Source organism: Phyllobates terribilis, unplaced genomic scaffold (genome assembly GCF_046119375.1).
Source record: "Phyllobates terribilis strain yellow unplaced genomic scaffold, ASM4611937v1 Scaffold_1__5_contigs__length_1240528914, whole genome shotgun sequence".
Lineage (NCBI taxonomy): Eukaryota > Metazoa > Chordata > Amphibia > Anura > Dendrobatidae > Phyllobates > Phyllobates terribilis.
The window spans coordinates 451,186,767-451,212,883 of record NW_027362761.1 but is presented as its reverse complement, the minus strand read 5'-3'; the positions used below and the strand labels follow the sequence as shown (position 1 = coordinate 451,212,883).

At 45.7% G+C, this 26,117-nt stretch overlaps 1 protein-coding gene across 4 annotated transcripts in view; it reads right to left on the bottom strand.

Annotated features, from left to right (window-relative positions):
• MCTP1 (multiple C2 and transmembrane domain containing 1) overlaps nt 1–11,873 on the bottom strand; it is a 1,157,412-nt gene extending 1,145,539 nt beyond the window's left edge. For 3 of the 4 annotated variants that reach the window (XM_073678374.1, XM_073678380.1, XM_073678388.1), the window contains exon 1: nt 10,866–11,872. In XM_073678374.1, the coding sequence (XP_073534475.1) occupies nt 10,866–11,450 (585 nt within the window). In that variant the 5' untranslated portion in view covers nt 11,451–11,872. Of the gene's footprint in view, nt 1–10,865 lie in introns of all 4 variants that reach the window. The other variant, XM_073678366.1, reaches the window with a different exon arrangement.
• Between the last annotated feature and the right edge of the window lie 14,244 nt (nt 11,874–26,117).

The window sequence follows — 26,117 nt, the reverse complement described above, 5'->3', positions numbered from 1 at the left end:
AATTTGGTTCTACAATTTATGAAATTCCTGATTTCAAAAGACTCACAAGTAACCTTACTAACGAATGTTTTTATAGTTCTAATATTCGGGCAGGCCACACAACCGCTACATTTGTAGCAGCCTCTTGGTCTTGTTGGTAACCATGATTGATCTCTTTTTGGGGGGACATAATGACTTCTAACCACTCTTTCTCCAATTGTTCTATCCCTACGAAATGTAATCTGTGGTGTATCACCCACTATTCCTTTCAAATCCTCGTCCATTGTTAAAATTCTCCAATATTTCTCTATAGTTTTTTTTGCTTCCGGGGCAGCATTGTCAAAAGTCGCAATAAATCTCGTAGGGTTTACATTATCTTTTCCTTTACTCAATATTTTTGGGGTGAGTAAGGTTTCTCTCTTTTGTTTCAGAGCAAATTGATATGCTCGTCTAAGAACCCAATCTGGATAACCTCTTCTCCTGAATTTCTCTCTCTCATCTCCTCTGCTTGTTGTATGAATTCCTCGTCTTTGAAGCAATTCCTCCTTAACCTAATGTATTGGCCCTTTGGTATTCCCTTCTTCAGAGGGAAAGGGTGGTGGCTTTCCCACCGAAGGAGGGAATTAGTGGCCGTAAGTTTTCGATAAATTGAAGTGTGTATTTCCCCTCCTTCCCGTTTAGTGATCAATATATCTAGGAAGGGCAAGCTTGTTTGATGCATCTCGTGTGTGAATCTAAGTCCTAATGTACAGTCATGGCCAAAAGTTTTGAGAATGACACCAAAATTATATTTTCACATGATCTGCTGGCCTCTGGTTTTTATTAGTGTTCGTCTGATGTTTATATCACATAAAGAAATATAATTGCAATCATATTATGAGTACCAATAGGTTATATTGACAGAATGAGTTAATGCAGCAAGTCAATATTTGCAGTGTTGCCCCTTCTTCTTCAAGACCTCTGTAATTCTCCCTGGCATGCTCTCAATCAACTTTTGGACCAAATCCTGACTGATAGCAGTCCATTCTTGCATAATCAATACTTGCATTTTGCCAGAATTTGTTGGTTTTTGTTTGTCCACCCATCTCTTGATGATTGACCACAAGTTCTCAATGGGATTAAGATCTGGGGAGTTTCCAGGCCATGGACCCAAAATCTCTATGTTTTGTTCCATGAGCCATTTAGTTATCACCTTTGCTTTATGGCAAGGTGCTCCATCATGCTGGAAAAGGCATTGTTGGGCGCCAAACTGCTCTTGGACGGTTGGGAGAAGTTGCTCTTGGAGGACATTCTGGTACCATTCTTTATTCATGGCTGTGTTTTTAGGCAAGACTGTGAGTGAGCCGATTCCCTTGGCTGAGAAGCAACCCCACACATGAATGGTTTCAGGATGCTTTACAGTTGGCATGAGACAAGACTGGTGGTAGCGCTCACCTCTTCTTCTCCGAATAAGCTGTTTTCCAGATGTCCCAAACAATAGAAAAGGGGATTCATCAGAGAAAATGACTTTGCCCCAGTCCTCAGCAGTCCACTCCCTGTACCTTTTGCAGAATATCAGTCGGTCCCTGATGTTTTTTCTGGAGAGAAGTGGCTTCTTTGCTGCCCTCCTTGAAACCAGCCCTTGCTCAAATAGTCTCCGCCTCACAGTGCGTGCAGAAGCACTCACACCAGCCTGCTGCCATTCCTGAGCAAGCTCGGCACTGCTGGTAGTCCGATCCCGCAGCTGAAACAGTTTTAAGATACGGTCCTGGCGCTTGCTGGTCTTTCTTGGGCGCCCTGGAGCCTTTTTGACAACAATGGAAGCTCTCTCCTTGAAGTTCTTGATGATGCGATAGATTGTTGACTGAGGTGCAATCTTTGTAGCTGCGATACTCTTCCCTGTTAGGCCATTTTTGTGCAGTGCAATGATGGCTGCACGTGTTTCTTTAGAGATAACCATGGTTAACTGAAGAGAAACAATGATACCAAGAACCAGCCTCCTTTTAAAGTGTCCAGTGATGTCATTCTTACTTAATCATGACTGATTGATCGCCAGCCCTGTCCTCATCAACACCCACACCTGTGTTAATGGATCAATCACTAAAACGATGTTAGCTGCTCCTTTTAAGGCAGGACTGCAATGATGTTGAAATGTGTTTTGGGGGTTAAAGTTCATTTTCTGGGCAAATATTGACTTTGCAAGTACAGTAATTGCTGTTAAGCTGATCACTCTTTGACATTCAGGAGTATATGCAAATTGCCATTACAAAAAATGAAGCAGTAAACTTTGGAAAAATGACTATTTGTCTCATTCTCAATACTTTTGGCCATGACTGTATTGTCGTTCAAGTTTTCAACAAATTTTTCAAAATCCTCCCTGGGTCCCTTCCAGAATACCAGTATATCATCAATATACCTTGTCCAAAACTCAATACATCCAGCAAAATTCTGTCTTTCTTCCGTGAAGACTACGGTTTCCTCCCACCAGCCCAGGAACAGATTAGCATAAGTTTGCGCACAGGAATTACCCATGGCTGTGCCCCTGAGCTGATGGAAGGTTTTGCCGTTGAATAAAAAGATATTATTAGTGAGTACAAATTCTAGAAGGGTGAGTATCAACATATTATGTGCTTGAAATTGGTTCTCTCGGGATCCCAGGAAGAACTTTACAGCCTCAATGCCTTTGTCGTGTGGTATCGATGAGTATAAGGCCTCCACGTCAATACTTGCTATCCACGCATCCCTATCAAGTTGCACACCTTCTAATTTCCGTAAAAGATCCATGGTGTTCCTTGTATATGAAGGTAATGCTTCAACAAAGGAACGAAGTATCTGGTCCAAGTATACACCTACATTTTGTCCCAAACTACCAGTACCTAAAACTATTGGTCTCTCTTTCAAAGTTTCTAGATCCTTATGTATCTTTGGCATTGAATAAAAAGTTGCTAATTTGGGAAACTGAGGTAAGAGAAAGTCCAACTCATTATTGCTTATCAAATTATCTTCCCTAGCTTTTTTAAGAATTTTTCCCAATTTATTTCTCATATCTGTAGTGGGATTATTGGATAGAACGGCATAGTTATTCTTATCCGCTAATATTTTCATACACATGTTCTCATAGGTTTCTGCCTTCATGACAACTATGTTTCCCCCTTTATCTGATTTTTTAATCACTATTTTGTCATCACTTTCTAGGGTTTTGAGTGCTTGAATCTCTTCTCTAGAACAGTTTGGTTTAGAAGTTTTAGTCTCTAGTTCTACTAAGTCCTTTGTTACCATATTTGTAAAAATATCTAATGCTGATAAATCTCCAGTGGGTGGAGGCATTTTTATGCTTTTATTTCTTAAAGATGTGTAAGGTCCCATGCCATCTGACCCATCGGGGTATTCATTTAAACCAGCTAGCTCTTGTACATCAGATAGCAAATCAAGAGGAATATTCAAATCGGCACATAATTGTTTATCTTTCTTCATAAAAAAATTTTGACACCTCAACTTCCGGGTAAATAAGTTGAGGTCTTTGACCCAATCAAAAAGTCACTCGTTGGTACACATGATAGACCTTTGCTTAGTACATTCATTTCTGTTTGTGTGAGAGGACGATCAGATAAATTTATAACTGAGAACTTTTCTAGGTATTTCGGTTCCTGAAGTAATAATTCCTCTCTAAAAAACCTCCATTTAGTGATGGTCTATTATTTCTGATCAATCAAAATGTAAAATTAATTAACCTGATAAGTAAATGTCGTAATGATAAAAAAAATCAAACTTCCAAAATTGTGCTTTTTTGGGTCAACACTTTAAATAATACAATACAAACAGGTAAGAAAAAGCCCTTACCCATGAAAAAATGGAGCGGCAATGCACATGATCGACCACAGTAGCATTCACATTCGGCTCTTCACCCCTTGGAAACCCAATGATAGGGAAGTTATTGCCTATCCCATAGCTAGGGTATAACTTCCAAAATTGAGACAACCCCTTTAAGGATCAGGAATATTTAACAAACTAACTACTCACTCTTAGTAGTCAAATTGCTGAACTTTGGTCTCCATTTGGCTTTGTAACTTGATAATGACGACGGTAAAGCATTGAAACGCGTTGTAAATAAAAAACCTTTTTATCATCATTGCTGAAGAATCAATTTACTCCAGCAGCGCTGACCACCTTATGTGTTTTATCCAACTGGATACAGGATTTTAAAGATGGCAAAAGCCACCTATATTATTGTGCACCCATCCTAGATTTTAGCAGACAAGTAGTTGGACAGGCTGCGTAAGGAACATCTGCACAAGACATACGTCAGGTCAGAGCCTTGTCAGGCATCTTGATCTGGTATTCCTCTGTTCAATCAGTCTGACAGGACACTGAGCGGAGCCAGCATAAAGGAGAAGGTAAACACCTTTCTCGGGCTGATGGAGAATGAACATCCATATCAGTCAGCCTGACAGGACACTGAGTGGAGCCAGCATAAAGGAGAAGGTAAACACCTTTCTCTGGCTGATGGAGAATGAACATCCATATCAGTCAGCCTGACAGGACACTGAGCGGAGCCAGCATAGAGGAAAAGGTAAACACCTTTCTCTAGCTGATGGAGAATGAACATCAATCTCAGTCAGCCTGATAGTTTTAGTGCAGTGCAGGGAGGACCCCTGTCTGCTCTTCACACAGTCCATTCTAGGACTGCTAGACTAGACGGAAGTTGCCATCTTTAACCGCTTCCAGACCGCCCACTGTACATAAACGTCGGCGCTGCCTGGGCTCTGTGCAGCGCCGACATTTATGAACGGTCGGTGGTCCCGCAGCGCTCAGGACCCCCAGGGTCCTGCAGGCGCTACGGGTGCGGTTCAGAGCGACAGCTCTGACAGGGAACATCATCGGGACCTGATTGGATCAGGTCCCAATGATGTTAACCCTTTGCTACCTTCTATATGCCGCGATCTATAGTGATCGCGGCATTTAGAAGATAGTGAGAGGAGAGGGGGTCGTCCACTTACCTCTCCGACGGCCCCCTGATGTCTTACAGGACCTGCCGTTGTCATGGCAGCCGGAGGTCACATGACCGCCTCCGGATCTGCCATGTATGGTGTCCTGCTAGGCTCAGCCTGCAGCTGAAGTCTAGCAGGAGACAGACAGTGTAAAACTGTCAGCAGAGCTCTCATGCAATGCAATACATGTCTATTGCATTGCATGAGAACAGTGATTAGAAAAATAAAAAATAATGTCCCATACAGGGACTAAGTAAAAATGTAAAAAAAAGTCTAAAAAATGTTTTCAAACTGTTAAAAAAAAATCACAAAATAAATAAAAATAAATAAATAAAATATTAAACCAATAAATCCGTATATTTATACAAAAATAAAAAAAGTACACATATTTGGTATCGCCGCGTCCGAAACAACCCGAGCTATAAAACTGTCACACTAATTAACTCCTTATGTGCACACCATAATAAAAATAAATAAAAAACGGAAAAAAAACCTATGCTTTTTCGTCATTTCGCCAAACAAAAAGTGGAAAAAAATGCGATCAAAAAGCAAAATGGAAATAAAAATGGTACTGCTGAAAACGTCATCTTGTTCCGCAAAAAAAAGCCGCCATACAGCTCCATCAGCCGAAAAATAAAAAAGCTATAGCTCTCAGAATAAAGCGATGCAAAAAAATATTTTTTCTATAAAATTGTTTTATAGTGTAAAAGCGCCAAAACATAAAAAATATACAGTAAGTGTAGTATCGCTGTAAACGTACTGACCCGAAGAATAATGCTGCCCTATCACTTTTACCGCACGCAGAACGGCATAAAAAAAAAACCTCAAAAAACAATTCCTGAATTGTTGGTTTTTGTTAATTTTACCTCCCAAAAAAACGGAATAGAAAGCGATCAAAAAATGTCACGTACCCAAAAATGGTACTAATAAAAATGTCAACTCGTCCAGCAAAAAACAAGCCATCACATGACTCTGTCGGCCGAAATATGGAAAAAGTATAGCTCTCAAAATATGGCGATGCAAAAACTAGATTTTGCAAAAAAAGCGTCTTTTAGTGTGCGACAGCTGTCAGTCATAAAAACTCGATATAAATCTGGTATCGCTGTAATCGCACCGACCCGAAGAATAAAGTAATCTCATCACTTATACTGCACGATGAACGGCGTAAAAAATAAATAAAACCAATTCTTCACCTGCTACTGATTTGTTTATTATGTCTCCCAAAGATCGCAGTAAGGCTCTGCTCACATTTATCCTGCACTCTGCGCTGAGCACTTACACCAGAGTTTCCGTGTAAATCTCTGAAATACGTGATTCAGACGGAACCCATGATGGAAGATTCCCTGTAATGAGGCAGATATAGGCCACTGTGGATGCCGTCTGGCCTGTGATCCCACGGTGTCAGTTTTTTCAGGCGTGCATAAAAGTGCGGTTGGCCACAGTTTTGTGCACTTCTGAAAAAAAGGACACCGCTAAACAGAGGCCAGACAGAGTCCAGAGTAACTCTGCTGCCTCATTACAGTGAATGGATCCCACAGGAGTTTCATTAGAATTACATCACTTGGAAATTTAGATGGAAACCCCGATGTAAGTGCTCAGCCTAGAGCGCCGGATAAATGTTACGCAAAATGTTCCCAATAAAAGCTTCAACTCAGTCCTCAAAAAAAGCTAGTCCCCACTCAGGTCCGTTATCTGTTAAAAATAAAAGGGACTTCCAAGTTACTGGTAGCAGAAAGGCTCTGGAAAAGCAAAATGGCCCTTGCCCCCAAAAGAAATTCAGAAAATTTTGTGCTCCCAAATCCAAATGCCTATTCTACAATAATTTGTTCTCCAATTTTCAAATAGCGCTCCGTCCCTCCCAGATCTCGCCGTATGGCTAAGCGGTACGATACAGCCACATATGGGGTATTGCCACTTTTAGAAGAAATTGTGTGACACATTTCGGCACCATTTTTACCCATTGCCCTGTGTGAAAATGTAAAATCTGAGGGTAAAACATTTTTTGTGGTAAAAATATAATTATGTTTTCTTCACTGCCCAATGGTATACATTTAAAAATTAAAAAATACTCACTACTTCCCTAGATGAATTCCTTGAGAGGTGTAGTTTACAAAATGTGGTCACTTGTGGGGGTTTCTGCTGTTTCGGCATGTCAGCGACTCTTCAAATGTGACATGGTGTCTGCAACCTATCCCAGCCAACATAGCGCTCCTTTCTCTTCCGAACCCTGCCGTACACCAAAGCAGTGGTTTTCCCCCACATATGGGGTATCGGCGTACTCAGGAGAAATTGCACAAATTTCATGGTGCAATTTCACCTGTCATCCTTATGATAATGCAAAATTAGGGGATGAAAAACATTTTTTGTGGGAAAAATGTGAAAATTTTATTTTTACGGCTCAATATTATAAACTTCTGTGAAGCACCTGGGGGTGCAAGGTGCTCACCACACATCTAGATAAGTTCCCTAAGGGGTCTAGTTTCCAAAATGGTGTCACTTGTGGGGGGTTTCCACTGTTTAGGCACATCAGGGGCTCCCCAAATGCAACATGGTGTCCGCTAATTATTCAAGCAAATTTTACATTCAAAAAGTCAAATGGCACTCCTTCCCTTCCAAACGCTGCCGTGCGCCCAAACAGTGGTTTTCCCCCACATATGGGGTATCTGCGTGCTCAGGAGAAATTGCACAACAAATTTCATGGTGCAATTTCTCCTGTCATCCTTATGATAATGCAAAATTAAGGGATGAAAAACGTTTTTGTGGGAAAATGTGAAAATTTTATTTTTACAGCTCAATATTATAATCTTCTGTGAAGCACCTGGGGGTTCAAGGTGCTCACCACACATCTAGATAAGTTCCCTAAAGGGTCTAGTTTCCAAAATGGTGTCACTTGTGGGGGGTTTCCACTGTTTAAGCACATCAGGAGCTCTCCAAACACAACATGGCGTCTGCTAATTATTCAAACAAATTTTACATTCAAAAAGTCTAATGGCGCTCCTTCCCTTCCGAACCCTGCAGTGCGCCCAAACAGTGGTTTTCCCTCACATATGGGGTATCAGCGCGCTCATGAGAAATTGCACTACAAATTGTGTAGTCCATTTTTTCCTGTTACCCTTGTGAAAATAAAAAAATTGGGTCTAAAGTAACATTTTTGTGAAAAAAAGTTAAATGTTCATTGTTTTCTTCCACATTCCAAATATTCCTGTGAAACACCTGAAGGGTTAATAAACTTCTTGAATGTGGTTTTGAGCACCTTGAGGGGTGCAGTTTTTAGAATGGTGTCACTTTGGGGGATTTTCTGTCATAAAGGCCCCTCAAAGTCACTTCAAATAAGATGTGGTCCCTAAAAAATGTTTTTGTAAATTTTCTTGGAAAAATGAGAAATCGCTGGTCAACTTTTAACCCTTATAGCTTCCTAACAAAAAAAAATTTTGGTTCCAAAAAGTAGACATGTGGGAAATGTTATTTATTAACTATTTTGTGTGACATATCTCTCTGATTTAAGGGCATGAAAATTCAAAGTTTGAAAATTGCAAAATTTTCTAAATTTTTGCCAAATTTCCGATTTTTTCACAAATAAACGCAAGTGATATCGAAGAAATTTTACCACAATCATGAAGTACAATATGTCACGAAAAAACAATCTCAGAATCAGGGGGATCCGTTCCAGAGTAATTACCTCATAAAGTGACAGTGGTCAGAATTGAAAAAATTGGCCTGGTCACGAAGGCAAAAACAGGCTCTGGCGCGAAGTGGTTAAAATCCTGACAGCGTGCACTAGATAAAGCATACCTTTCTGCTAATTAAACGTATTTTAGAAAAATGTTTAATATTTAAAGTATTTAAAATCTTTATTTTATCATATTTCTCGGAAAATCTTTAAGACCGGACAACCTTTTTAAGTAGTTCCTGATCCCTACAGTGTCCTGTAGATGATTTTTACTTTTACTTTTGCCATATAGATTGAAAATCTTCTGGTGTATAAAGGATGTGTTGTTTGAAGAGAGAACAGTGCGCTCTACAGACTGGAGGGGAATATGTGCCTATTGCGCTGTGCCAGGTGCTGCACCTGCTGCTGTGTGAGGCCCACTAGTACGCAACCTTCAGGAAACTCAACAATCACAGTATAAATCAGCACGAAACTATCACATTCCTGGGGTATTATGAGAGTGCGGCCTAAAGGGAACAGCTGGGGATTTGGTAATAGAGTTGTGATGATATTTCTGATTACATATAACAAGAACTCACCACGTTCCTACATACATGTGCACACATACAGATCTCACATTACTACATACATGTGCACATACAGATCTCACCATTACTACATACATGTGCACATACAGATCTCACCATTACTACATACATGTGCACACATACAGATCTCACATTACTACATACATGTGCACATACAGATCTCCCATTACTACATACATGTGCACATACAGATCTCACATTACTACATACATGTGCACATACAGATCTCACCATTACTACATACAGATCTCACCATTACTACATACATGTGCACATACAGATCTCACATTACATAAATGTGCTCACATACAGATCCCACCATTACTACATACATGTGCACATACAGATCTCACATTACTACATACATGTGCACATACAGATCTCACCATTACTACATACATGTGCACACATACAGATCTCACATTACTACATACATGTGCACATACAGATCCCACCATTACTACATACATGTGCACACATACAGATCTCACATTACTACATACATGTGCACACATACAGATCTCACCATTACTATATAAATGTGCACACATACAGATCTCACAATTACTACATACATGTGCTCACATACAGATCTCACATTACTACATACATGTGCTCACATACAGATCTCATATTACTACATACATGTGCACTCATACAGATCTCACATTACTACATACATGTGCACATACAGATCTCACCATTACTACATACATGTGCACATACAGATCCCACCATTACTACATACATATCTCACCATTACTACATACATGTGCACACATACAGATCTCCCATTACTACATACATGTGCACTCATACAGATCTCACATTACTACATACATGTGCACATACAGATCTCACCATTACTACATACATGTGCACATACAGATCCCACCATTACTACATACATGTGCACATACAGATCTCACCATTACTACATACATGTGCACACATACAGATCTCACATTACTACATACATGTGCACACATACAGATCTCCCATTACTACATACATGTGCACATACAGATCCCACCATTACTACATACATGTGCACATACAGATCTCACCATTACTACATACATGTGCACACATACAGATCTCGCATTACTACATACATGTGCACACATACAGGTCTCACATTACTACATACATGCGCACACATACAGATCTCACCATTACTACATACATGTGCACATACAGATCTCACCATTACTACATACATGTGTACACATACAGATCTCACCATTACTACATACATGTGCACATACAGATATCACCATTACTACATACATGTGCACATACAGATCCCACCATTACTACATACATGTTCCTGTAAGACCCCTGGTGACCCATGGAGGGTGTCCTCTCATTCACTCTGTATATTGGCTGCTGTCAGTCAGGTGGGGGCCGCGGCCATGTCCTGCCCTGACTGCAGGCAGAGGACACTGCGCACTTTCCCGGCAGCCTCCTCTGGGGAGCAGTGAAGCTGAGCTCGGTCACATCCTCCACCATCAGCCTAGAAAGTTTCTGAAGTGCCGCGTCCTGTCCGCACAGCACTGGTTGCCGGCAGGCATGGCAGCACCACACACACACAGCAGGACACCCAGTAACATGGCGACGACCTATGACAACCCCAGCTCTGCTGTAGAGAGCCGCACTCACTGCTCGTTGTCGGGTCGGGTCGCTGTCCGCGGTGCTGGAGCCGTGCAGCAGGTTCTCTATGCAGGCGGTCCCGGGCAGTGAGGAGCTCTTCTGGTGGGACAGCTGGTGGCCTGTGGCCGGGGGGACAGTGGCAGTGGAGTCGCCATCTCTGTCCTTGGTCGGTCCCGGTGTCTTGCTGTAGGGCAGGAGGTGATCCCTTAGCCGGCGGAGCGTAGAGCCAGGCTCCGGGGTATTTGCAATGCTCCCGGGGCTACTGCAGGGGGCGCTAGAGGGTATGGACTCCACACCAGAGCAGCAGAGGTTGGGCTGGGAGGAGGAGAAGACCCGGTCCAGCGCCTGCCTCCTCCTCTTCAGCCCCGTCCAGCGGATGATGCCCGGCACCGCTTCCTCCATGTAGTTCTCCTGCTCCCTCCTCCGGGCCGCGGGCGGTGACGGGCAGGGTGCAGTGCGGCGCTCCGCTCCCGGTTTAGCCCCGCTCTGCTGGTTGCTCCCGGCGCCTTTCCTGGATCTCCCAAGCTGCAAGTTCCTGAAGAGCCGGGCCTGGAAGGAGGAGGACTGCGTCTCTGAGCCCGGCACCTGCTCCATCTCCCTCCTCTTCGCTGCTGACCCTTTAACGCGGGGCTGGCGGCGCCTGGAGGGGAAGCAACAGGACTGGAGGCACCTTGGTGGCTTCACAGCAGCCCAGGAAGAGCCGCAGCTAGGGGGCGTGAGAGGGCGGAGCGGCCCGGTGCTGGGGGGCAGACAGTGGCTCTGGGGTCTGCACGGTCTCCGTACTGTGTGTGACTGCACGGGCTGCCGGCTCCGGGTCTAGCATTCTGCACCTGGCACACGGTGTGGTGAACACAGGGTATGGTGGGCGCACGTAACCGGGGCTTCACCCTCCGGGCATCACTGCTCTCCATACAGCGTGCTCAGTGGACAGTGATGGGCAACACAGCTCCTCAGCGGACAGGAGCGGGCATCACCCGGGGAAGCTGGCAGCTAGCCACCAGGGGAACACGTGGAGTGGGAAGGACCCGCTGCTCATCCACGCGTGCAGTTATAGGCTGCTGCTGTGTATGGCCAGCCCCCTCTATGTGCTGCTGCTGTGCATAGTCAGCCCCCTCTATGTGCTGCTGCTGTGTATGGTCAGCCCCCTCTATGTGCTGCTGTGCATAGTCAGCCCCCTCTATGTGCTGCTGTGTATAGTCAGCCCCCTCTATGTGCTGCTACTGTGTATGGTCAGCCCCCTCTATGTGCTGCTGTGTATGGCCAGCCCCCTCTATGTGCTGCTGCTGTGTATGATCAGCCCCCTCTATGTGCTGCTGCTGTGTATGGTCAGCCCCCTCTATGTGCTGCTGTGCATAGTCAGCCCCCTCTATGTGCTGCTGTGTATGGTCAGCCCCCTCTATGTGCTGCTGCTGTGTATGGCCAGCCCCCTCTATGTGCTGCTGCTGTGTATGGTCAGCCCCCTCTATGTGCTGCTGTGTATGGTCAGCCCCCTCTATGTGCTCCTGTGTATGGCCAGCCCCCTCTATGTGCTGCTGCTGTGTATGGTCAGCCCCCTCTATGTGCTGCTGTGTATGGCCAGCCCCCTCTATGTTCTGCTGCTGTGTATGGCCAGCCCCCTCTGTGCTGCTGTGTATGGTCAGCCCCCTCTATGTGCTGCTGCTGTGTATGGTCAGCCCCCTCTATGTGCTGCTGCTGTGTATGGTCAGCCCCCTCTATGTGCTGCTGTGTATGGTCAGCCCCCTCTATGTGCTGCTGCTGTGTATGGTCAGCCCCCTCTATGTGCTGCTACTGTGTATGGCCAGCCCCCTCTATGTGCTGCTGCTGTGTATGGCCAGCCCCCTCTATGTGCTGCTGTGTATGGTCCAGCCCCCTCTATGTGCTGCTGTGTATGGTCCAGCCCCCTCTATGTGCTGCTGTGTATGGTCCAGCCCCCTCTGTGCTGCTGCTGTGTATAGTCAGCCCCCTTTATGTGCTGCTGCTGTGTATGGCCAGCCCCCCTATGTGCTGCTGCTGTGTATGGCCAGCCCCCTCTATGTGCTGCTGTGTATGGTCAGCCCCCTCTGTGTGCTGCTGTGTATGGCCAGCCCCCTCTATGTGCTGCTGCTGTGTATGGCCAGCCCCCTCTATGTGCTCCTGCTGTGTATAGTCAGCTCCCTCTATGTGCTGCTGCTGTGTATGACCAGCCCCCTCTATGTGCTGCTGCTGTGTATGGCCAGCCCCCTCTATGTGCTGCTATGTATGGTCAGCCCCCTCTGTGCTGCTGCTGTGTATAGTCAGCCCCCTCTATGTGCTGCTGCTGTGTATGGTCAGCCCCCTCTATGTGCTGCTGCTGTGTATAGTCAGCCCCCTCTATGTGCTGCTTCTGTGTATGGCCAGCCCCCTCTATGTGCTGCTGCTTTGTATGGTCAGCCCCCTCTATGTGCTGCTGCTGTGTATGGCCAGCCCCCTCTATGTGCTGCTGTGTATGGTCAGCCCCCTCTATGTGCTGCTGTGTATGGCCAGCCCCCTCTATGTGCTGCTGCTGTGTATAGTCAGCCCCCTCTATGTGCTGCTGCTGTGTATGGCCAGCCCCCTCTATGTGCTGATGTGTATGGCCAGTCCCCTTTATGTGCTGCTGTGTATGGCCAGTCCCCTCTATGTGCTGCTGTGTATGGTCAGCCCCCTCTATGTGCTGCTGCTGTGTATGGTCAGCCCCCTTTATGTGCTGCTTTGTATGGTCAGCCCCCTCTATGTGCTGCTACTGTGTATGGTCAGCCCCCTGTATGTGCTGCTACTGTGTATGGTCAGCCCCCTCTATGTGCTGCTGTGTATGGCCAGCCCCCTCTATGTGCTGCTGTGTATGGTCAGCCCCCTCTATGTGCTGCTGTGTATGGCCAGCCCCCTCTATGTGCTGCTGTGTATGGCCAGCCCCCTATATGTGCTGCTGCTGTGTATAGTCAGCCCCCTCTATGTGCTGCCGCTGTGTATGGCCAGCCCCCTCTATGTGCTGCTGCTGTGAGTGGTCAACCCCCTCTATGTGCTGCTACTGTGTATGGTCAGCCCCCTTTATGTGCTGCTTTATATGGTCAGCCCCCTCTATGTGCTGCTACTGTGTATGGTCAGCCCCCTTTGTATGTGCTGCTACTGTGTATGGTCAGCCCCCTCTATGTGCTGCTGTGTATGGCCAGCCCCCTCTATGTGCAGCTGTGTATGGTCAGCCCCCTCTATGTGCTGCTGTGTATGGCCAGCCCCCTCTATGTGCTGCTGTGTATGGCCAGCCCCCTATATGTGCTGCTGCTGTGTATAGTCAGCCCCCTCTATGTGCTGCCGCTGTGTATGGCCAGCCCCCTCTATGTGCTGCTGCTGTGAGTGGTCAACCCCCTCTATGTGCTGCTGCTGTGTATGGCCAGCCCCCTCTATGTGCTGCTGTGTATGGTCAGCCCCCTCTATGTGCTGCTGATGTGTATGGCCAGCCCCCTCTATGTGCTGCTGCTGTGTATGGTCAGCCCCCTCTATGTGCTCCTGTGTATGGCCAGCCCCCTCTATATGCTGCTACTGTGTATGGTCAGCCCCCTCTATGTGCTGCTGTGTATGGTCAGCCCCCTCTAGGTGCTGCTGCTGTGTATGGTCAGCCCCCTCTATGTGCTGCTGTGTATGGTCAGCCCCCTCTATGTGCTGCTTTGTATGGTCAACCCCTTCTATGTGCTGCTTTGTATGGTCAGTCCCCTCTGTTTGCTGCTGCTTTTTATGGTCAGCCCCCTCTATGTGCTGCTCCTGTGTATGGTCAGCCCCCTCTATCTGCTGCTGTGTATAGTCAGCCCCCTCTATGTGCTGCTGCTATTTATGATCAGCCCCCTCTATGTGCTGCTGTGTAGCCCCGCTATGTGCTGCTGCTGTGTATGGTCAGCCCCCTCTATCTGCTGCTGTGTATAGTCAGCCCCCTCTATGTGCTGCTGCTATATATGATCAGCCCCCTCTATGTGCTGCTGTGTAGCCCCGCTATGTGCTGCTGCTGTGTATGGTCAGCCCTCTCTATCTGCTGCTGTGTATGGTCAGCCCCCTCTATCTGCTCCTGTGTATGGTCAGCCCCCTCTATCTGCCGCTGTGTATAGTCAGCCCCCTCTATGTGCTGCTGCTATATATGATCAGCCCCCTCTATGTGCTGCTGCTGTGTATGGTCAGCCCCCTCTATGTGCTGCTGTGTAGCCCCGCTATGTGCTGCTGCTGTGTATGGTCAGCCCTCTCTATCTGCTGCTGTGTATGATCAGCCCCCTCTATCTGCTCCTGTGTATGGTCAGCCCCCTCTATCTGCCGCTGTGTATAGTCAGCCCCCTCTATGTGCTGCTGCTATATATGATCAGCCCCCTCTATGTGCTGCTGCTGTGTATGGTCAGCCCCCTCTATGTGCTGCTGTGTAGCCCCGCTATGTGCTGCTGCTGTGTATGGTCCGCCTCCTTGCTGTCCATCACTGCTCCAGCCTAAGTGTTTTGGCTGCGGCGGTGACAACCCCTTTAAGTAGGGAATGAACTTGGAATATATGGAGATAATAATGGGATGAACACTTCGCCCTTATAATTTACACTGGTCAGTTGTCTCCGTCCTATCCAGTGCACAGCAGGATTTCGCCGCACCTGATTTCAGAATCCCCTTACCCTTTTCAGAGGTTGTCCAGCGCACTTCACTTCCACATGTGGTGGCGAGTGGAGCCTATAATGTAGCCTCCCTGCACAGCTGTCAGATATTGTGCTCGTGTTCTATACTGAAATAGGGCACAGGCTCAACACCTGCCAATTATGCCCGCAGACCACTAATATACAGGAAAGCAGAACTATTAGTGACCAATGTGAATTATAATGAGTATAGGCCTGATTCATCCAAACTTTTCTGCCAGACTTAAAAAGCTTTGAAAAGTCTCAAAATTTTGTCACAATTTGAGGCTGTGCTAAAGTTTTGTGACTTTTGGTGTTCTCATGACATGAGTTCCCCTCTCCGACAAAGTGGGTGGAGCAGTTGCTGAGCGGCGGCATTCCTTACGCCACAAATCTTACTGCAGTCCCTGACCACTTTGGAGGCACCAGATTCATTAAAAGGCGTGAATCAGGAGCGTCTGACTCCAGCATATCTACTCATCAAGGCCGGTGAGAAAAATGGTGAGTCAAGGACTACAGTATGTGTTCATTCCACATAGGCCTTGTTCCATGTTGCAGTATACAACAGCTGCAGGCTTAGGCTGGAGAAGTGTGTTGAGCAGACAGCAGATGGCGCTGTGGTAATAGTTACCTGTATTGTTTGACCACTCTGGTTTCTGTGGCAGTTGTCTTTCTTTAGGCTTCATGTGGAGATGATGCAGATATATTAGCCCTGATTCATCATTTGCAGGATTTTTACGTCACTTTACGTTTTTTGTCTTGTGGTGCTAGTTGTCATTTTTGTTGCCAAATTCATCAAAATTGCTAATGAATTTGGCGCAAAGTCGAAAATAAGCTCTTTTCCTGTCTTGAACTGCAATTTTGTGACAAAAGTCACAAAAAATGTGGCGAATTGCTGGCGAACTCGAAAATACAAAAGGGGGGACTAGAGTGAAATTATGCCAAATTTTACGACTTTTTAAAAAGTCACAATTGACAAATCAGGTGAAAACATCTGGAAACACTAAACTCCATCCACTTTGTGGAAAAAAAAACAGGCGAGCCCATATAAAAAAGGCACAAATCGAGTAATGAGTTGTGTGGCAACAAAGAAAAGGCGCAAAACTAATCTAAACTCTTGACGCAAAGGCAATGATGAATCAGGGCTATTGTTTCTATTTCCTTCTAATAGCACCCCCTGGTGTTCAAAATAGTGTGGCCACCTTGTGAAGATCTGTAGTGGCCACACATGCAGAATAGACTGCAGTTTAGCCTTTGGATTCTCCATGAACAGCGCAGGAATAACATTCAGTTACACAGGCTTTCCATCTGCTCATCAGTGACAACTGTGCAGAAGAGAATGCTTGCAATGCTCCAACACTGACTCTCCTGCTGTTATCTTAAGCAGCTTGTGACTGCACATGCAGAAAAATCAGACACGATGCCTGCATATATACAGTGATCCACAGCATCATCTTTGACTTCTAGCAAAAATCAAGTTGGGCGTGGTGAGCCTCCTTTCTCACTATTAGGTCACTTTCACACATTCTGGTGAATCCGGTACTGGAACAACCAGTACTGGTGAGATCCGTGGTCCATGTGCCATCCATGTGTACGTATGTGACATCCGTGTGCTGTCAGTGTGACATGTATGGAATTAAATGCAGCATAGAAATTAAAGTGTGTTAATGATATATGAAAAATGTTCAAAGATAGATAGCGATGAGGATCATGATAGATATATAGATAGATAAAAATATCAGTGTGATATACAATCAGTGTGTTGCGTGCTTATTTTTCTGTACTTGTATATATTGATTAAATGAATAAAAAAATGATGTGGGGTCCCCCTTAATTTTCCTAACCAGCTGAGGGAAAGCCGACAGCTGGCGGCTGGTGTTAATATTTTGGGAAGGGGCAAATAGCCATAAAGGTTCCCAACCTATTAATAACAGCTCACTGTTTGCTTAGCCTTTACTGGTTAGTAAAAAAGGGGGACCCAAAAATGACGTTGGGTCCCCCTATATTTACTAACCAGCAAAGGCTAAACAGACAGCTGTGGGTTGATATTAATAGGCTGGGTGCGTTGGCAAGTGGGGTAATAGTTTTGGGGTTGATGTCAGCTCTTTTGTGTCCTCTGACATCAAGCCCAGGGTTTAGTAATGAAGAGGTGTCTATCAGACAACCCCGTTACTAGCCCCATAGTCAAAATGAATGAAGACACACACAGAGAAAAGTCCTTTAATTGAAAAAATCACTCCCCGACTGTCTTTTATCCATTTATTAACCTAAAAATAAAAAATCAGAGTAATCCTCACCTGTCCGCCGTTAATCTATAATGATGAGGCCCCACAACGATCCCCAGCTCTACTACATCCAGATGGTGTGGTGAACGGTGACATCAGGAACGTGACCGCTCACCACGCCAGCTGGAAAACACTGAGCTTAGCGTGAGAACATGGCTGCAGTGACAAGCGGTGACATTAACCCCTTAACCCCCGAGGGTGGTTTGCACGTTAATGACCAGGCCAATTTTTACAATTCTGACCACTGTCACTTTATGAGGTAATTACTCTGGAACGCTTCAACGGATCCCCCTGATTCTGAGACTGTTTTTCCGTGACATATTGTACTTCATGATTGTGATAAAATTTCTTTGATATCACTTGCGTTTATTTGTGAAAAAAACGGAAATTGGGCGAAAATTTTGCAATTTTCAAAATTTGAATTTTTATGCCCTTAAATCAGAGAGATATGTCACACAAAAGAGTTAATAAATAACATTTCCCACATGTGTACTTTACATCAGCACAATTTTGGAACCAAAATTTTATTTTGTTAGGGAGCTATAAGGGTTAAAAGTTGACCAGCGATTTCTCATTTTTCCAACAAAATTTACAAAACCATTTTTTTAGGGACCACATCACATTTGAAGTCACTTTGAGAGGTCTTTATGACAGAAAATACCCAAAAGTGACACCATTCTAAAAACTGCACCCCTCAAGGTTCTCAAAACCACATTCAAGAAGTTTATTAACCCTTTAAGTGCTTCACAGGAATTTTTGGAATGTGGAAGAAAAAAATGAACATTTAACTTTTTTCACAAAAATGTTACTTTAGACCCAATTTTTTTTATTTTCACAGGGGTAACAAGAAAAAATGGACCCCCAAATTTGTTGTGCAATTTCCCCTGGGCACGCAGATACCCCATATGTGGGGAAAAAACACTGTTTGGGCGCACGGCAGGGCTCGGAAGGGAAGGAGCGCCATTTGACTTTTTGATTGTAAAATTTGCTTGAATAATTAGCGGACGCCATGTTGCTTTTGGAGACCCCCTGTGTGCCCAAACATTGGATCTCCCCCACAAGTGATCCTATTTTGGAAACTAGACTCCCCAAGGCACCTATCTAGATGCATAGTGAGCACTTGGAACCCCCAGGTGCTTCACAAATTGATTGGTAAAAATGAAAAAGTGTTTTTTTTTTCACTTTTTCATTATTACGAATCAATTTGTGAAGCACCTAGGGGTTCCAAGTGCTCACTATGCATCTAGATAGGTGCCTTGGGGGGTCTAGTTTCCAAAATGGGGTCACTTGTGGGGGAGCTCCAATGTTTGGGCACACAGGGACTCTCCAAATGCAACATGGTGTCCGCTAACAAATTGAATGGAAAATCGTCTCAATTTGTAAGCGGACACCATGTTGCGTTTGGAGAGCCCCTGTATGCCCAAACATTGGAGCTCCCCCACAAGTGACTCCATTTTGGAAACTAGACCCCCCAAGGCACCTATCTAGATGCATAGTGAGCACTTGGAACCCTCAGGTGCTTCACAAATTGATTCGTAAAAATGAAAAAGTGAAAAAAAAAACACTTTTTCATTTTTATGAATCAATTTGTGAAGCACCTTAGGGTTCCAAGTGCTCACTATGCATCTAAATAGGTGCCTTGGGGGGTCTAGTTTCCAAAATGGGGTCACTTGTGGGGGAGCTCCAATGTTTGGGCACACAGGGGCTCTCCAAACGCAACATGGTGTCCGCTAACAATTTGAGCCGACAATTTGTTAGCGGACACCATGTTGCATTTGGAGAGTCCCTGTGTGCCCAAACATTGGAGCTCCCCCAAAAGTGACCCCATTTTGGAAACTAGTATAAGTGATTAGACGACCTTATTCTTCGGGTCGGTGAGACTACAGCAATACCAGAATCATATATCGGCTTTTTATGATTGACAGCTGTCACACACTAAAAGTTGAATTTTTTGTAAAATCTAGTTTTTGCATCGCCATATTTTGAGAGCTATAATTTTTCCAGATTTTGGCAGACAGTCATTTGACGTTGTTATTGGTGCCATTTTCAGGCACGTGACATTTTTTGATCGCTTTCTATTCCGATTTTTGGGAGGCAGAATAAACAAAAACCAACAATTCAGGAAGTTTTTTTTTTTTTTTTTATTCTGTTCTGCGTGTGGTAAAATTGATAAGGTAGCTTTATTGTTCGGGTCAGTACGTTTACAGCGGTACCACATTTATATCGTATTTCTATGTTTTGCACTTTTACATAATAAAAGCAATTTTATAGAAAAAATAATTTTTTAGCATAGCTTTATTCTGAGAGCTATAACTTTTTTATTTTTCGGCTGATGGAGCTGTATGGTGGCTTGTTTTTTGCGGGACGAGATGACGTTTTCAGCGGTACCATTTTTATTTATATTTGTCTTTTTGATCGCGTGTTATTCCATTTTTTGTTTGGCGGTATGGTGATAAAGCATTGTTTTTTGCTTCGTTTTTTATTTTTTATTTTTACCGTGTTCACTGAAGGGGTTAACTAGTGGGACAGTTTGATAGGTCAGATTGTTCCAGACGCGGCGATACCAAATATGTGTACTTTTATTGTTTTTTTTTGTTTTTTTTTATAATAATATTTATTGATGGGTACATTATATTTTTATTTTTGGTGGATTATTTTTTTTTAAATATTTTTACAAATTTTTTTTTTTTTTTTTTTCACTTTCAGATAGTTTTTATACTTTATTACTTTGTCCCACTGTGGGACTTTCACTTTTTTTTCTCTTATCGCCTGCATAGCATAGTGATGGAGCACCATCCCTGTGCCATGCAGGCTGTCAGCGCTGCACAGTGAGAAGATTGTTTGGAGATGCACTGCGCATGTCCAAAAAATCTTCCTGCTGTCTGGTGACCCGGATGTTGTCATGACGACATCGGGTCGTCATGGCAACATCCTGGAAGCCACGGCAGTCAGCGCTGGAAGCCGGAAGAGGAGGTGAGTATCCAGGGTCGGACTGGGGTGCCTAGGGCCCACCAGGGGAACTGACTCTAGGGGCCCACACTACAGCCCACCTAAACGGTTTTATTACTTGTTATGTTTTTCTATAATGTACTATAATTACATGTTTGGCCGCGTTGTGGAGCACCAAGCGGCAGGACTTTCTTCGAACAGTCATTCCGTACTGCCAGAGTCCCTTTAATGGTAACTTGTCACCTTGAAAAATGCTATTTATCTGCAGGTATAGGGGTAATCTGCAGGTAAATAGGGTGTAAAGCCTGGTTAGACGGCTTATTGGAAAAGCATTGGCTACACGGAGAAAATTACATTTTATTCTCCCTGCCGCCACTCGCTTCCTGTCATAGGGTCGGTGAGGGTGCTGCAATAACGTCCGGCACCTTGATTGTGACATCTTCCATGGAGGCCAACCTCAGGCTGAGCTTCATTGAATGACTAACATGGCAGCAGCACCTGGCAACTAGTGCTGAGCGAACGTGGTTGGATAAGGTGTGATCCCAGCATGCTCGGGTGTTATCCAAGTATCTTGTAGTGCTCTGCTAATATGCTCGAGTCCTCGGGGTAGCATGTTTTACGGAGGTAGACAGACGCAACACATACAGGAATTGCCGGTTTCTTAGGTAATCCCTGCATGTGTTGCTTCTGTCTATCACCGCAAAACATGCTACCCCGGGGACTCGAGCATATTAGCAGAGCACTACAAGATACTCGGATAACACCCGAGCATGCTGGGATCACACCTTATCCGACCAAACTCACTCACCACTAGTTGCCAGGTGCAGCTACCATGTTAGTCATTCAATGAAGCTCAGCCTGAGGTTGGGCTCCATGGAAGTGTCACAATCAAGGTGCCGGAAGTTATTGCAGCACGATCACTTTGTAGTTCGCGGTGACTGTAATGTCTCTTATCCGACCACGCTCACTCAGCACTACTGGCAACCGAACAGCAACCTGCAACTGCGTCACAGGGGGCTGCATGCACCGGCCATTGTGCTATCTAAATGCCGCTGTCAGTGATTGACAAGGGCACTTAAATACTCAAAACAGCAGCAATCAAGGCAAGCTCTGATCACTGCTGTTACAGGCAGACGCAGGCTATGTAACACAGCCGACATCTGCCCGGTATGGAGCAGGCTCAGCTCCTGAACCCGCTTCATACAAGCACATCCCAATGGTGACAGTAATGACAAGGTTAGCAAATTTCACTTGTCTGTTCCTAAATGTGGAAAGACAAATGGAATTTCCTAACACATGTGAAAGAGACCTAATAGATGTAGTAAAGGTGCCTCAAGCATATGAATGTTATTACACACCACAATGCACAGTTACATACACGCATCTTACAAAAATACATATTATTTCAGATACGCAGACACATACAAACACGCAGACACGCACAAACACGCAGACGTGCACAAACACGCAGACGCGCACAAACACGCAGACGCGCACAAACACATGAGTACATGAATACATCATCTGAACCACCATCATTTGTAATGTCAGGTCAGACCCATATATCTTTGTATCGCATAAACCTACAACTCCCAGTATGTAATTAACAATGGAGATACTGGGAGTTGTTATCAGTCATCATCAGACTGCGGACCATACAGGAACCACAGTACTGGCGAGACACAGGCAGGATCACAAATGAACATTTACATCCAGGTATCTTACCTGAGACGTCTTCTCTGATTAGAGTCGTTCTCCTTCTTTTCGTCTCTATCTTGTCCAGACCCCTTGAGGACTTTTCTCATCCACAGCTCGTCTCTGCAGACTTCCATCTTCTCCGGTCTTCTGCAGCTCATCCCCACATGATGCCCTTAAAGATAGCAGTGTCATTATAATGCTCCTGAATAAAAATATCTACACTGAGCCCCTGAATAAACCTAACTCTTACAATGCTCCCTGCACAAAACATGACATACACTCTACCCCTCTTATGGTACCTGCTCTCCACACTGTCTTCTCCTTACCATACTGGGCCCCCTCGTCACACTGTCCTCTCACACTGTGTCCCCCCTATACTGCCCAGTCTCTATACTGTGCCCCTTCATCACACTCCCCCTCCTCAGCATACTGTTCCCCCCTTTCTGTGCCCTCACACTGTTTCCCCCATACTGCCGCATCTCTGTACCTTCCCCCACACTACCTAGTCTCTGTGCTGTGTCACCTCACACTTTTCTCCCTTCATACTGTCTCCTCACACTATTCCCCCACTCTCCGTACTGTTTCCTCATACATCCCCCTTCTGTTCCTGCACCCATTCCCACACCTCCCCTAGTTATTTCACACATCTCCCCATTCTGTCTCCTAAAATTTCTCTCCCATCTCTCCGCAAATATAATAAATCTTCGGAAGAGCACACAGACATGCAGAAGCGTGCTTACACACACACATACTAAGGGCTCTTTCACACGTCAGTACATGCGATGACAGTTTCCACAAGTACCAGAGACATTGGTACACGCAGACCCATTCAAATGAATGTTTTTACCAGCTGCACCTCCTGCAAAACGTCCCACACACTGATGACAGCGCTCTTCCCAAGCACCGGGTGCTGAACGCTGCTCTCATCATAGATCCCTGCCGGCGCTGCAATCAGCAACAGCAGGGTCAATGATGAGAGTAGTAGTCTACTCCCGCCGTGTCCAACTGTAAAAATAGGAATAAAATAAAAAAATCCTTATACTCACCTCTCCTAAGTGTCACCCGCTGTAATCCGTGCGAGCGCTCACGCCGAGGAGAATGACTCATGCAGCGAGCGGGCCCCGGAGTTGCGCTTAACAAGGGGTGCTCTGTCAATCACTGAGCACAGCTCTGGGGCCCGCTCGCTGCAGGAGTTGTTCTCCTCGGCGTGAGCGCTCGCACGGATTACAGCGGGTGACACTTAGGAGAGGTGAGTATAAGAATTTTTTTATTTTATTCCTATTTTTACAGTTGGACACGGCGGGAGTAGACTACTACTCTCATCATTGACCCTGCTGCTGCTGATCGCAGCAGGCAGGGATCTATGATGAGGGCAGCACCCAGCTCTTGGGAACAGCGCTAACTGTACATTGATTCCCAAGCGCTGGTACGTGTCACACGGATGACACACAGGTGGACACGGATATCTCCAGTCCCGTAAATATCAGGACATGTGAAAGAGCCCTAATATACACACGCAGATACACATACTCACAGAAATGGGGACACGTACACACGCAGGCAAGCACTCACAGAAATGCACACACAGTCATGCACAGACACACTCAACCAATCACATACAAAAATGCAGACACGCAGGGAAGCATGCACACATGTGTGAAGACACATATACACACGTAGACATGCAGGCACTCAAATACACACACACACACACACGCATGCATGCAGGCATATACACACACATGCAGGCAGGCATATACACACACACTGTACACACACAGCCATATACACAAACTGTACACACATGCATATACACACAGGCAGGCATATACACACACACACGCAAGCATATATACACACGCATCGCAGGTATATACACACACACACACACTGTACACACACAGGCATTTTCACACACACTGTACACACACACGCAGGCATATACACACATGAACTGCAGGCATATACACGCACCAGCAGGCATATACAAAGTAACACACACACAGGCATATGACTCACCCATAAAAACGTTATTGAATATTTGGCACGGTGCTCTTGATATGAAATTGAAGCAGTGAGAGCTGTAGGCCTGCAGCCTTGTTTCCAATTCCAGGCCAGGCCTGGTTGGAGAGTTGAACTGTAGAGTGCTGCAGGTTACCGTCCACATATCCAGCCCCGGAACCGGTATAAAAAAAAACAGAGTCAGAGCAGGAGAGAAGGGGGCGGTGCCACCACCCGGGAGCCAGTATTACTACAGGGGAGCAGGCCAGGGCAGATATGGAGCCGGGATAGGACGTATCAGAAGCCCGGGAGCAGGGAGAGCAGAGCGAGACGTCGGCTTCGGTGGCGCCGGTGTCTCAGAGGCCGGCCCTGGAGCAGAGAGAGAGCACTGCAGAGCGCGGGCGTGCGTATCAGAGGCCAGAAGAGAGCGGCGTCAGCGTCAGTGTCACCTGACACCACACCACAGTCTGCCAGCCAGCGGGAAAGCAGAGCACGGTGCATGTCACCGCCCAGAAAGAATCAGTCCTCTCAGTGTCAGAGACTCACGTGGTAAGTATGCTGCATGCATGTCACCGCAGGCCCGCTATCACCAATGAATGTGCCGTGCGCGCGACACTACATTTGATTCAGCCGCGCTTTTAAAGGGCCCCCGCCACCAATTTTCTCACTCTCATATCGGGGCCCACCGGGAAATTTCCCAATTTCCCGCCAGGCCAGACCGACCCTGTGAGTATCTGCGATCACCTCCCCTTGCCACCGCAATGCTGCGATCGGCTGCGATCGACTTCGATCGCAGCATCGCGGAGGTTAATGTGCTGGGAGCGGTGCAGGACCGCTCCCTGCACATAGTACCGGGTGTCAGCTGTGACAATCAGCTGACACCCGGCGGCGATCGCGCCCGCACAGCTTGTGTGCGCGCGCGATCGCCATGACGTACTAATACGGGTCTGGCTCTTAAGTCCCAGGGCACAGACGCGTATTAGTACGTTAAATGTTGTTAAGGGGTTAAGGTTACCGCAGGTCACAAGCAGCGGTTCTCACAGTAACCTTCTCACAGTAACCTCTGTGTGAGCTGGCTTGTGAACTGCTTTAACCTTTATGAAGTCACCGCTCACAGCATGAGAAATTCCTAAAGGATGCACCATATCTGGGGCAGCTGGGGGCTGGTGTTCTTAGTCTGGGAGGGGGCCAATATCCATGGCCTCTTTCCAGCCTATTAATATCAGCCCGCAACTGTCTGTTCAGCCTTTGCTGTTTAGTAAATATAGGGGGGGCCCCACGTAATTTTTTTGGGGGGTCCTCCTTATTACTAACCAGTAAAGGATAAGCAAACAGCTGTGAGCTGTTATTAATAGGCTGGGAAACTTTATGGATATTGGCCCCTTCCCAGAATAATAACAACAACCCCCAGCTATCGGCTTTCCCTCATCTGGTTAGGAAAATGAAGGGGGACCCCACAACTTTTTTTTTAAATTATCTGTTTAATATTTATGATACACAGACAGCCGGTGCTGACTACAGCTGTCATCAGCGTCGCCTGGTCTCGCTGATCGTTTGGAGACTAAGTGACAATGATGAGACTTGTAGTTAGCAATATTACCAGGCGGCGTGGGCTGACTACAACTGTCATCAGCGCCTCCTGGTCTCGCTGATTGCATCGAGACTAAGCGACAATGATGAGACTTGTAGTTAGCGCTATT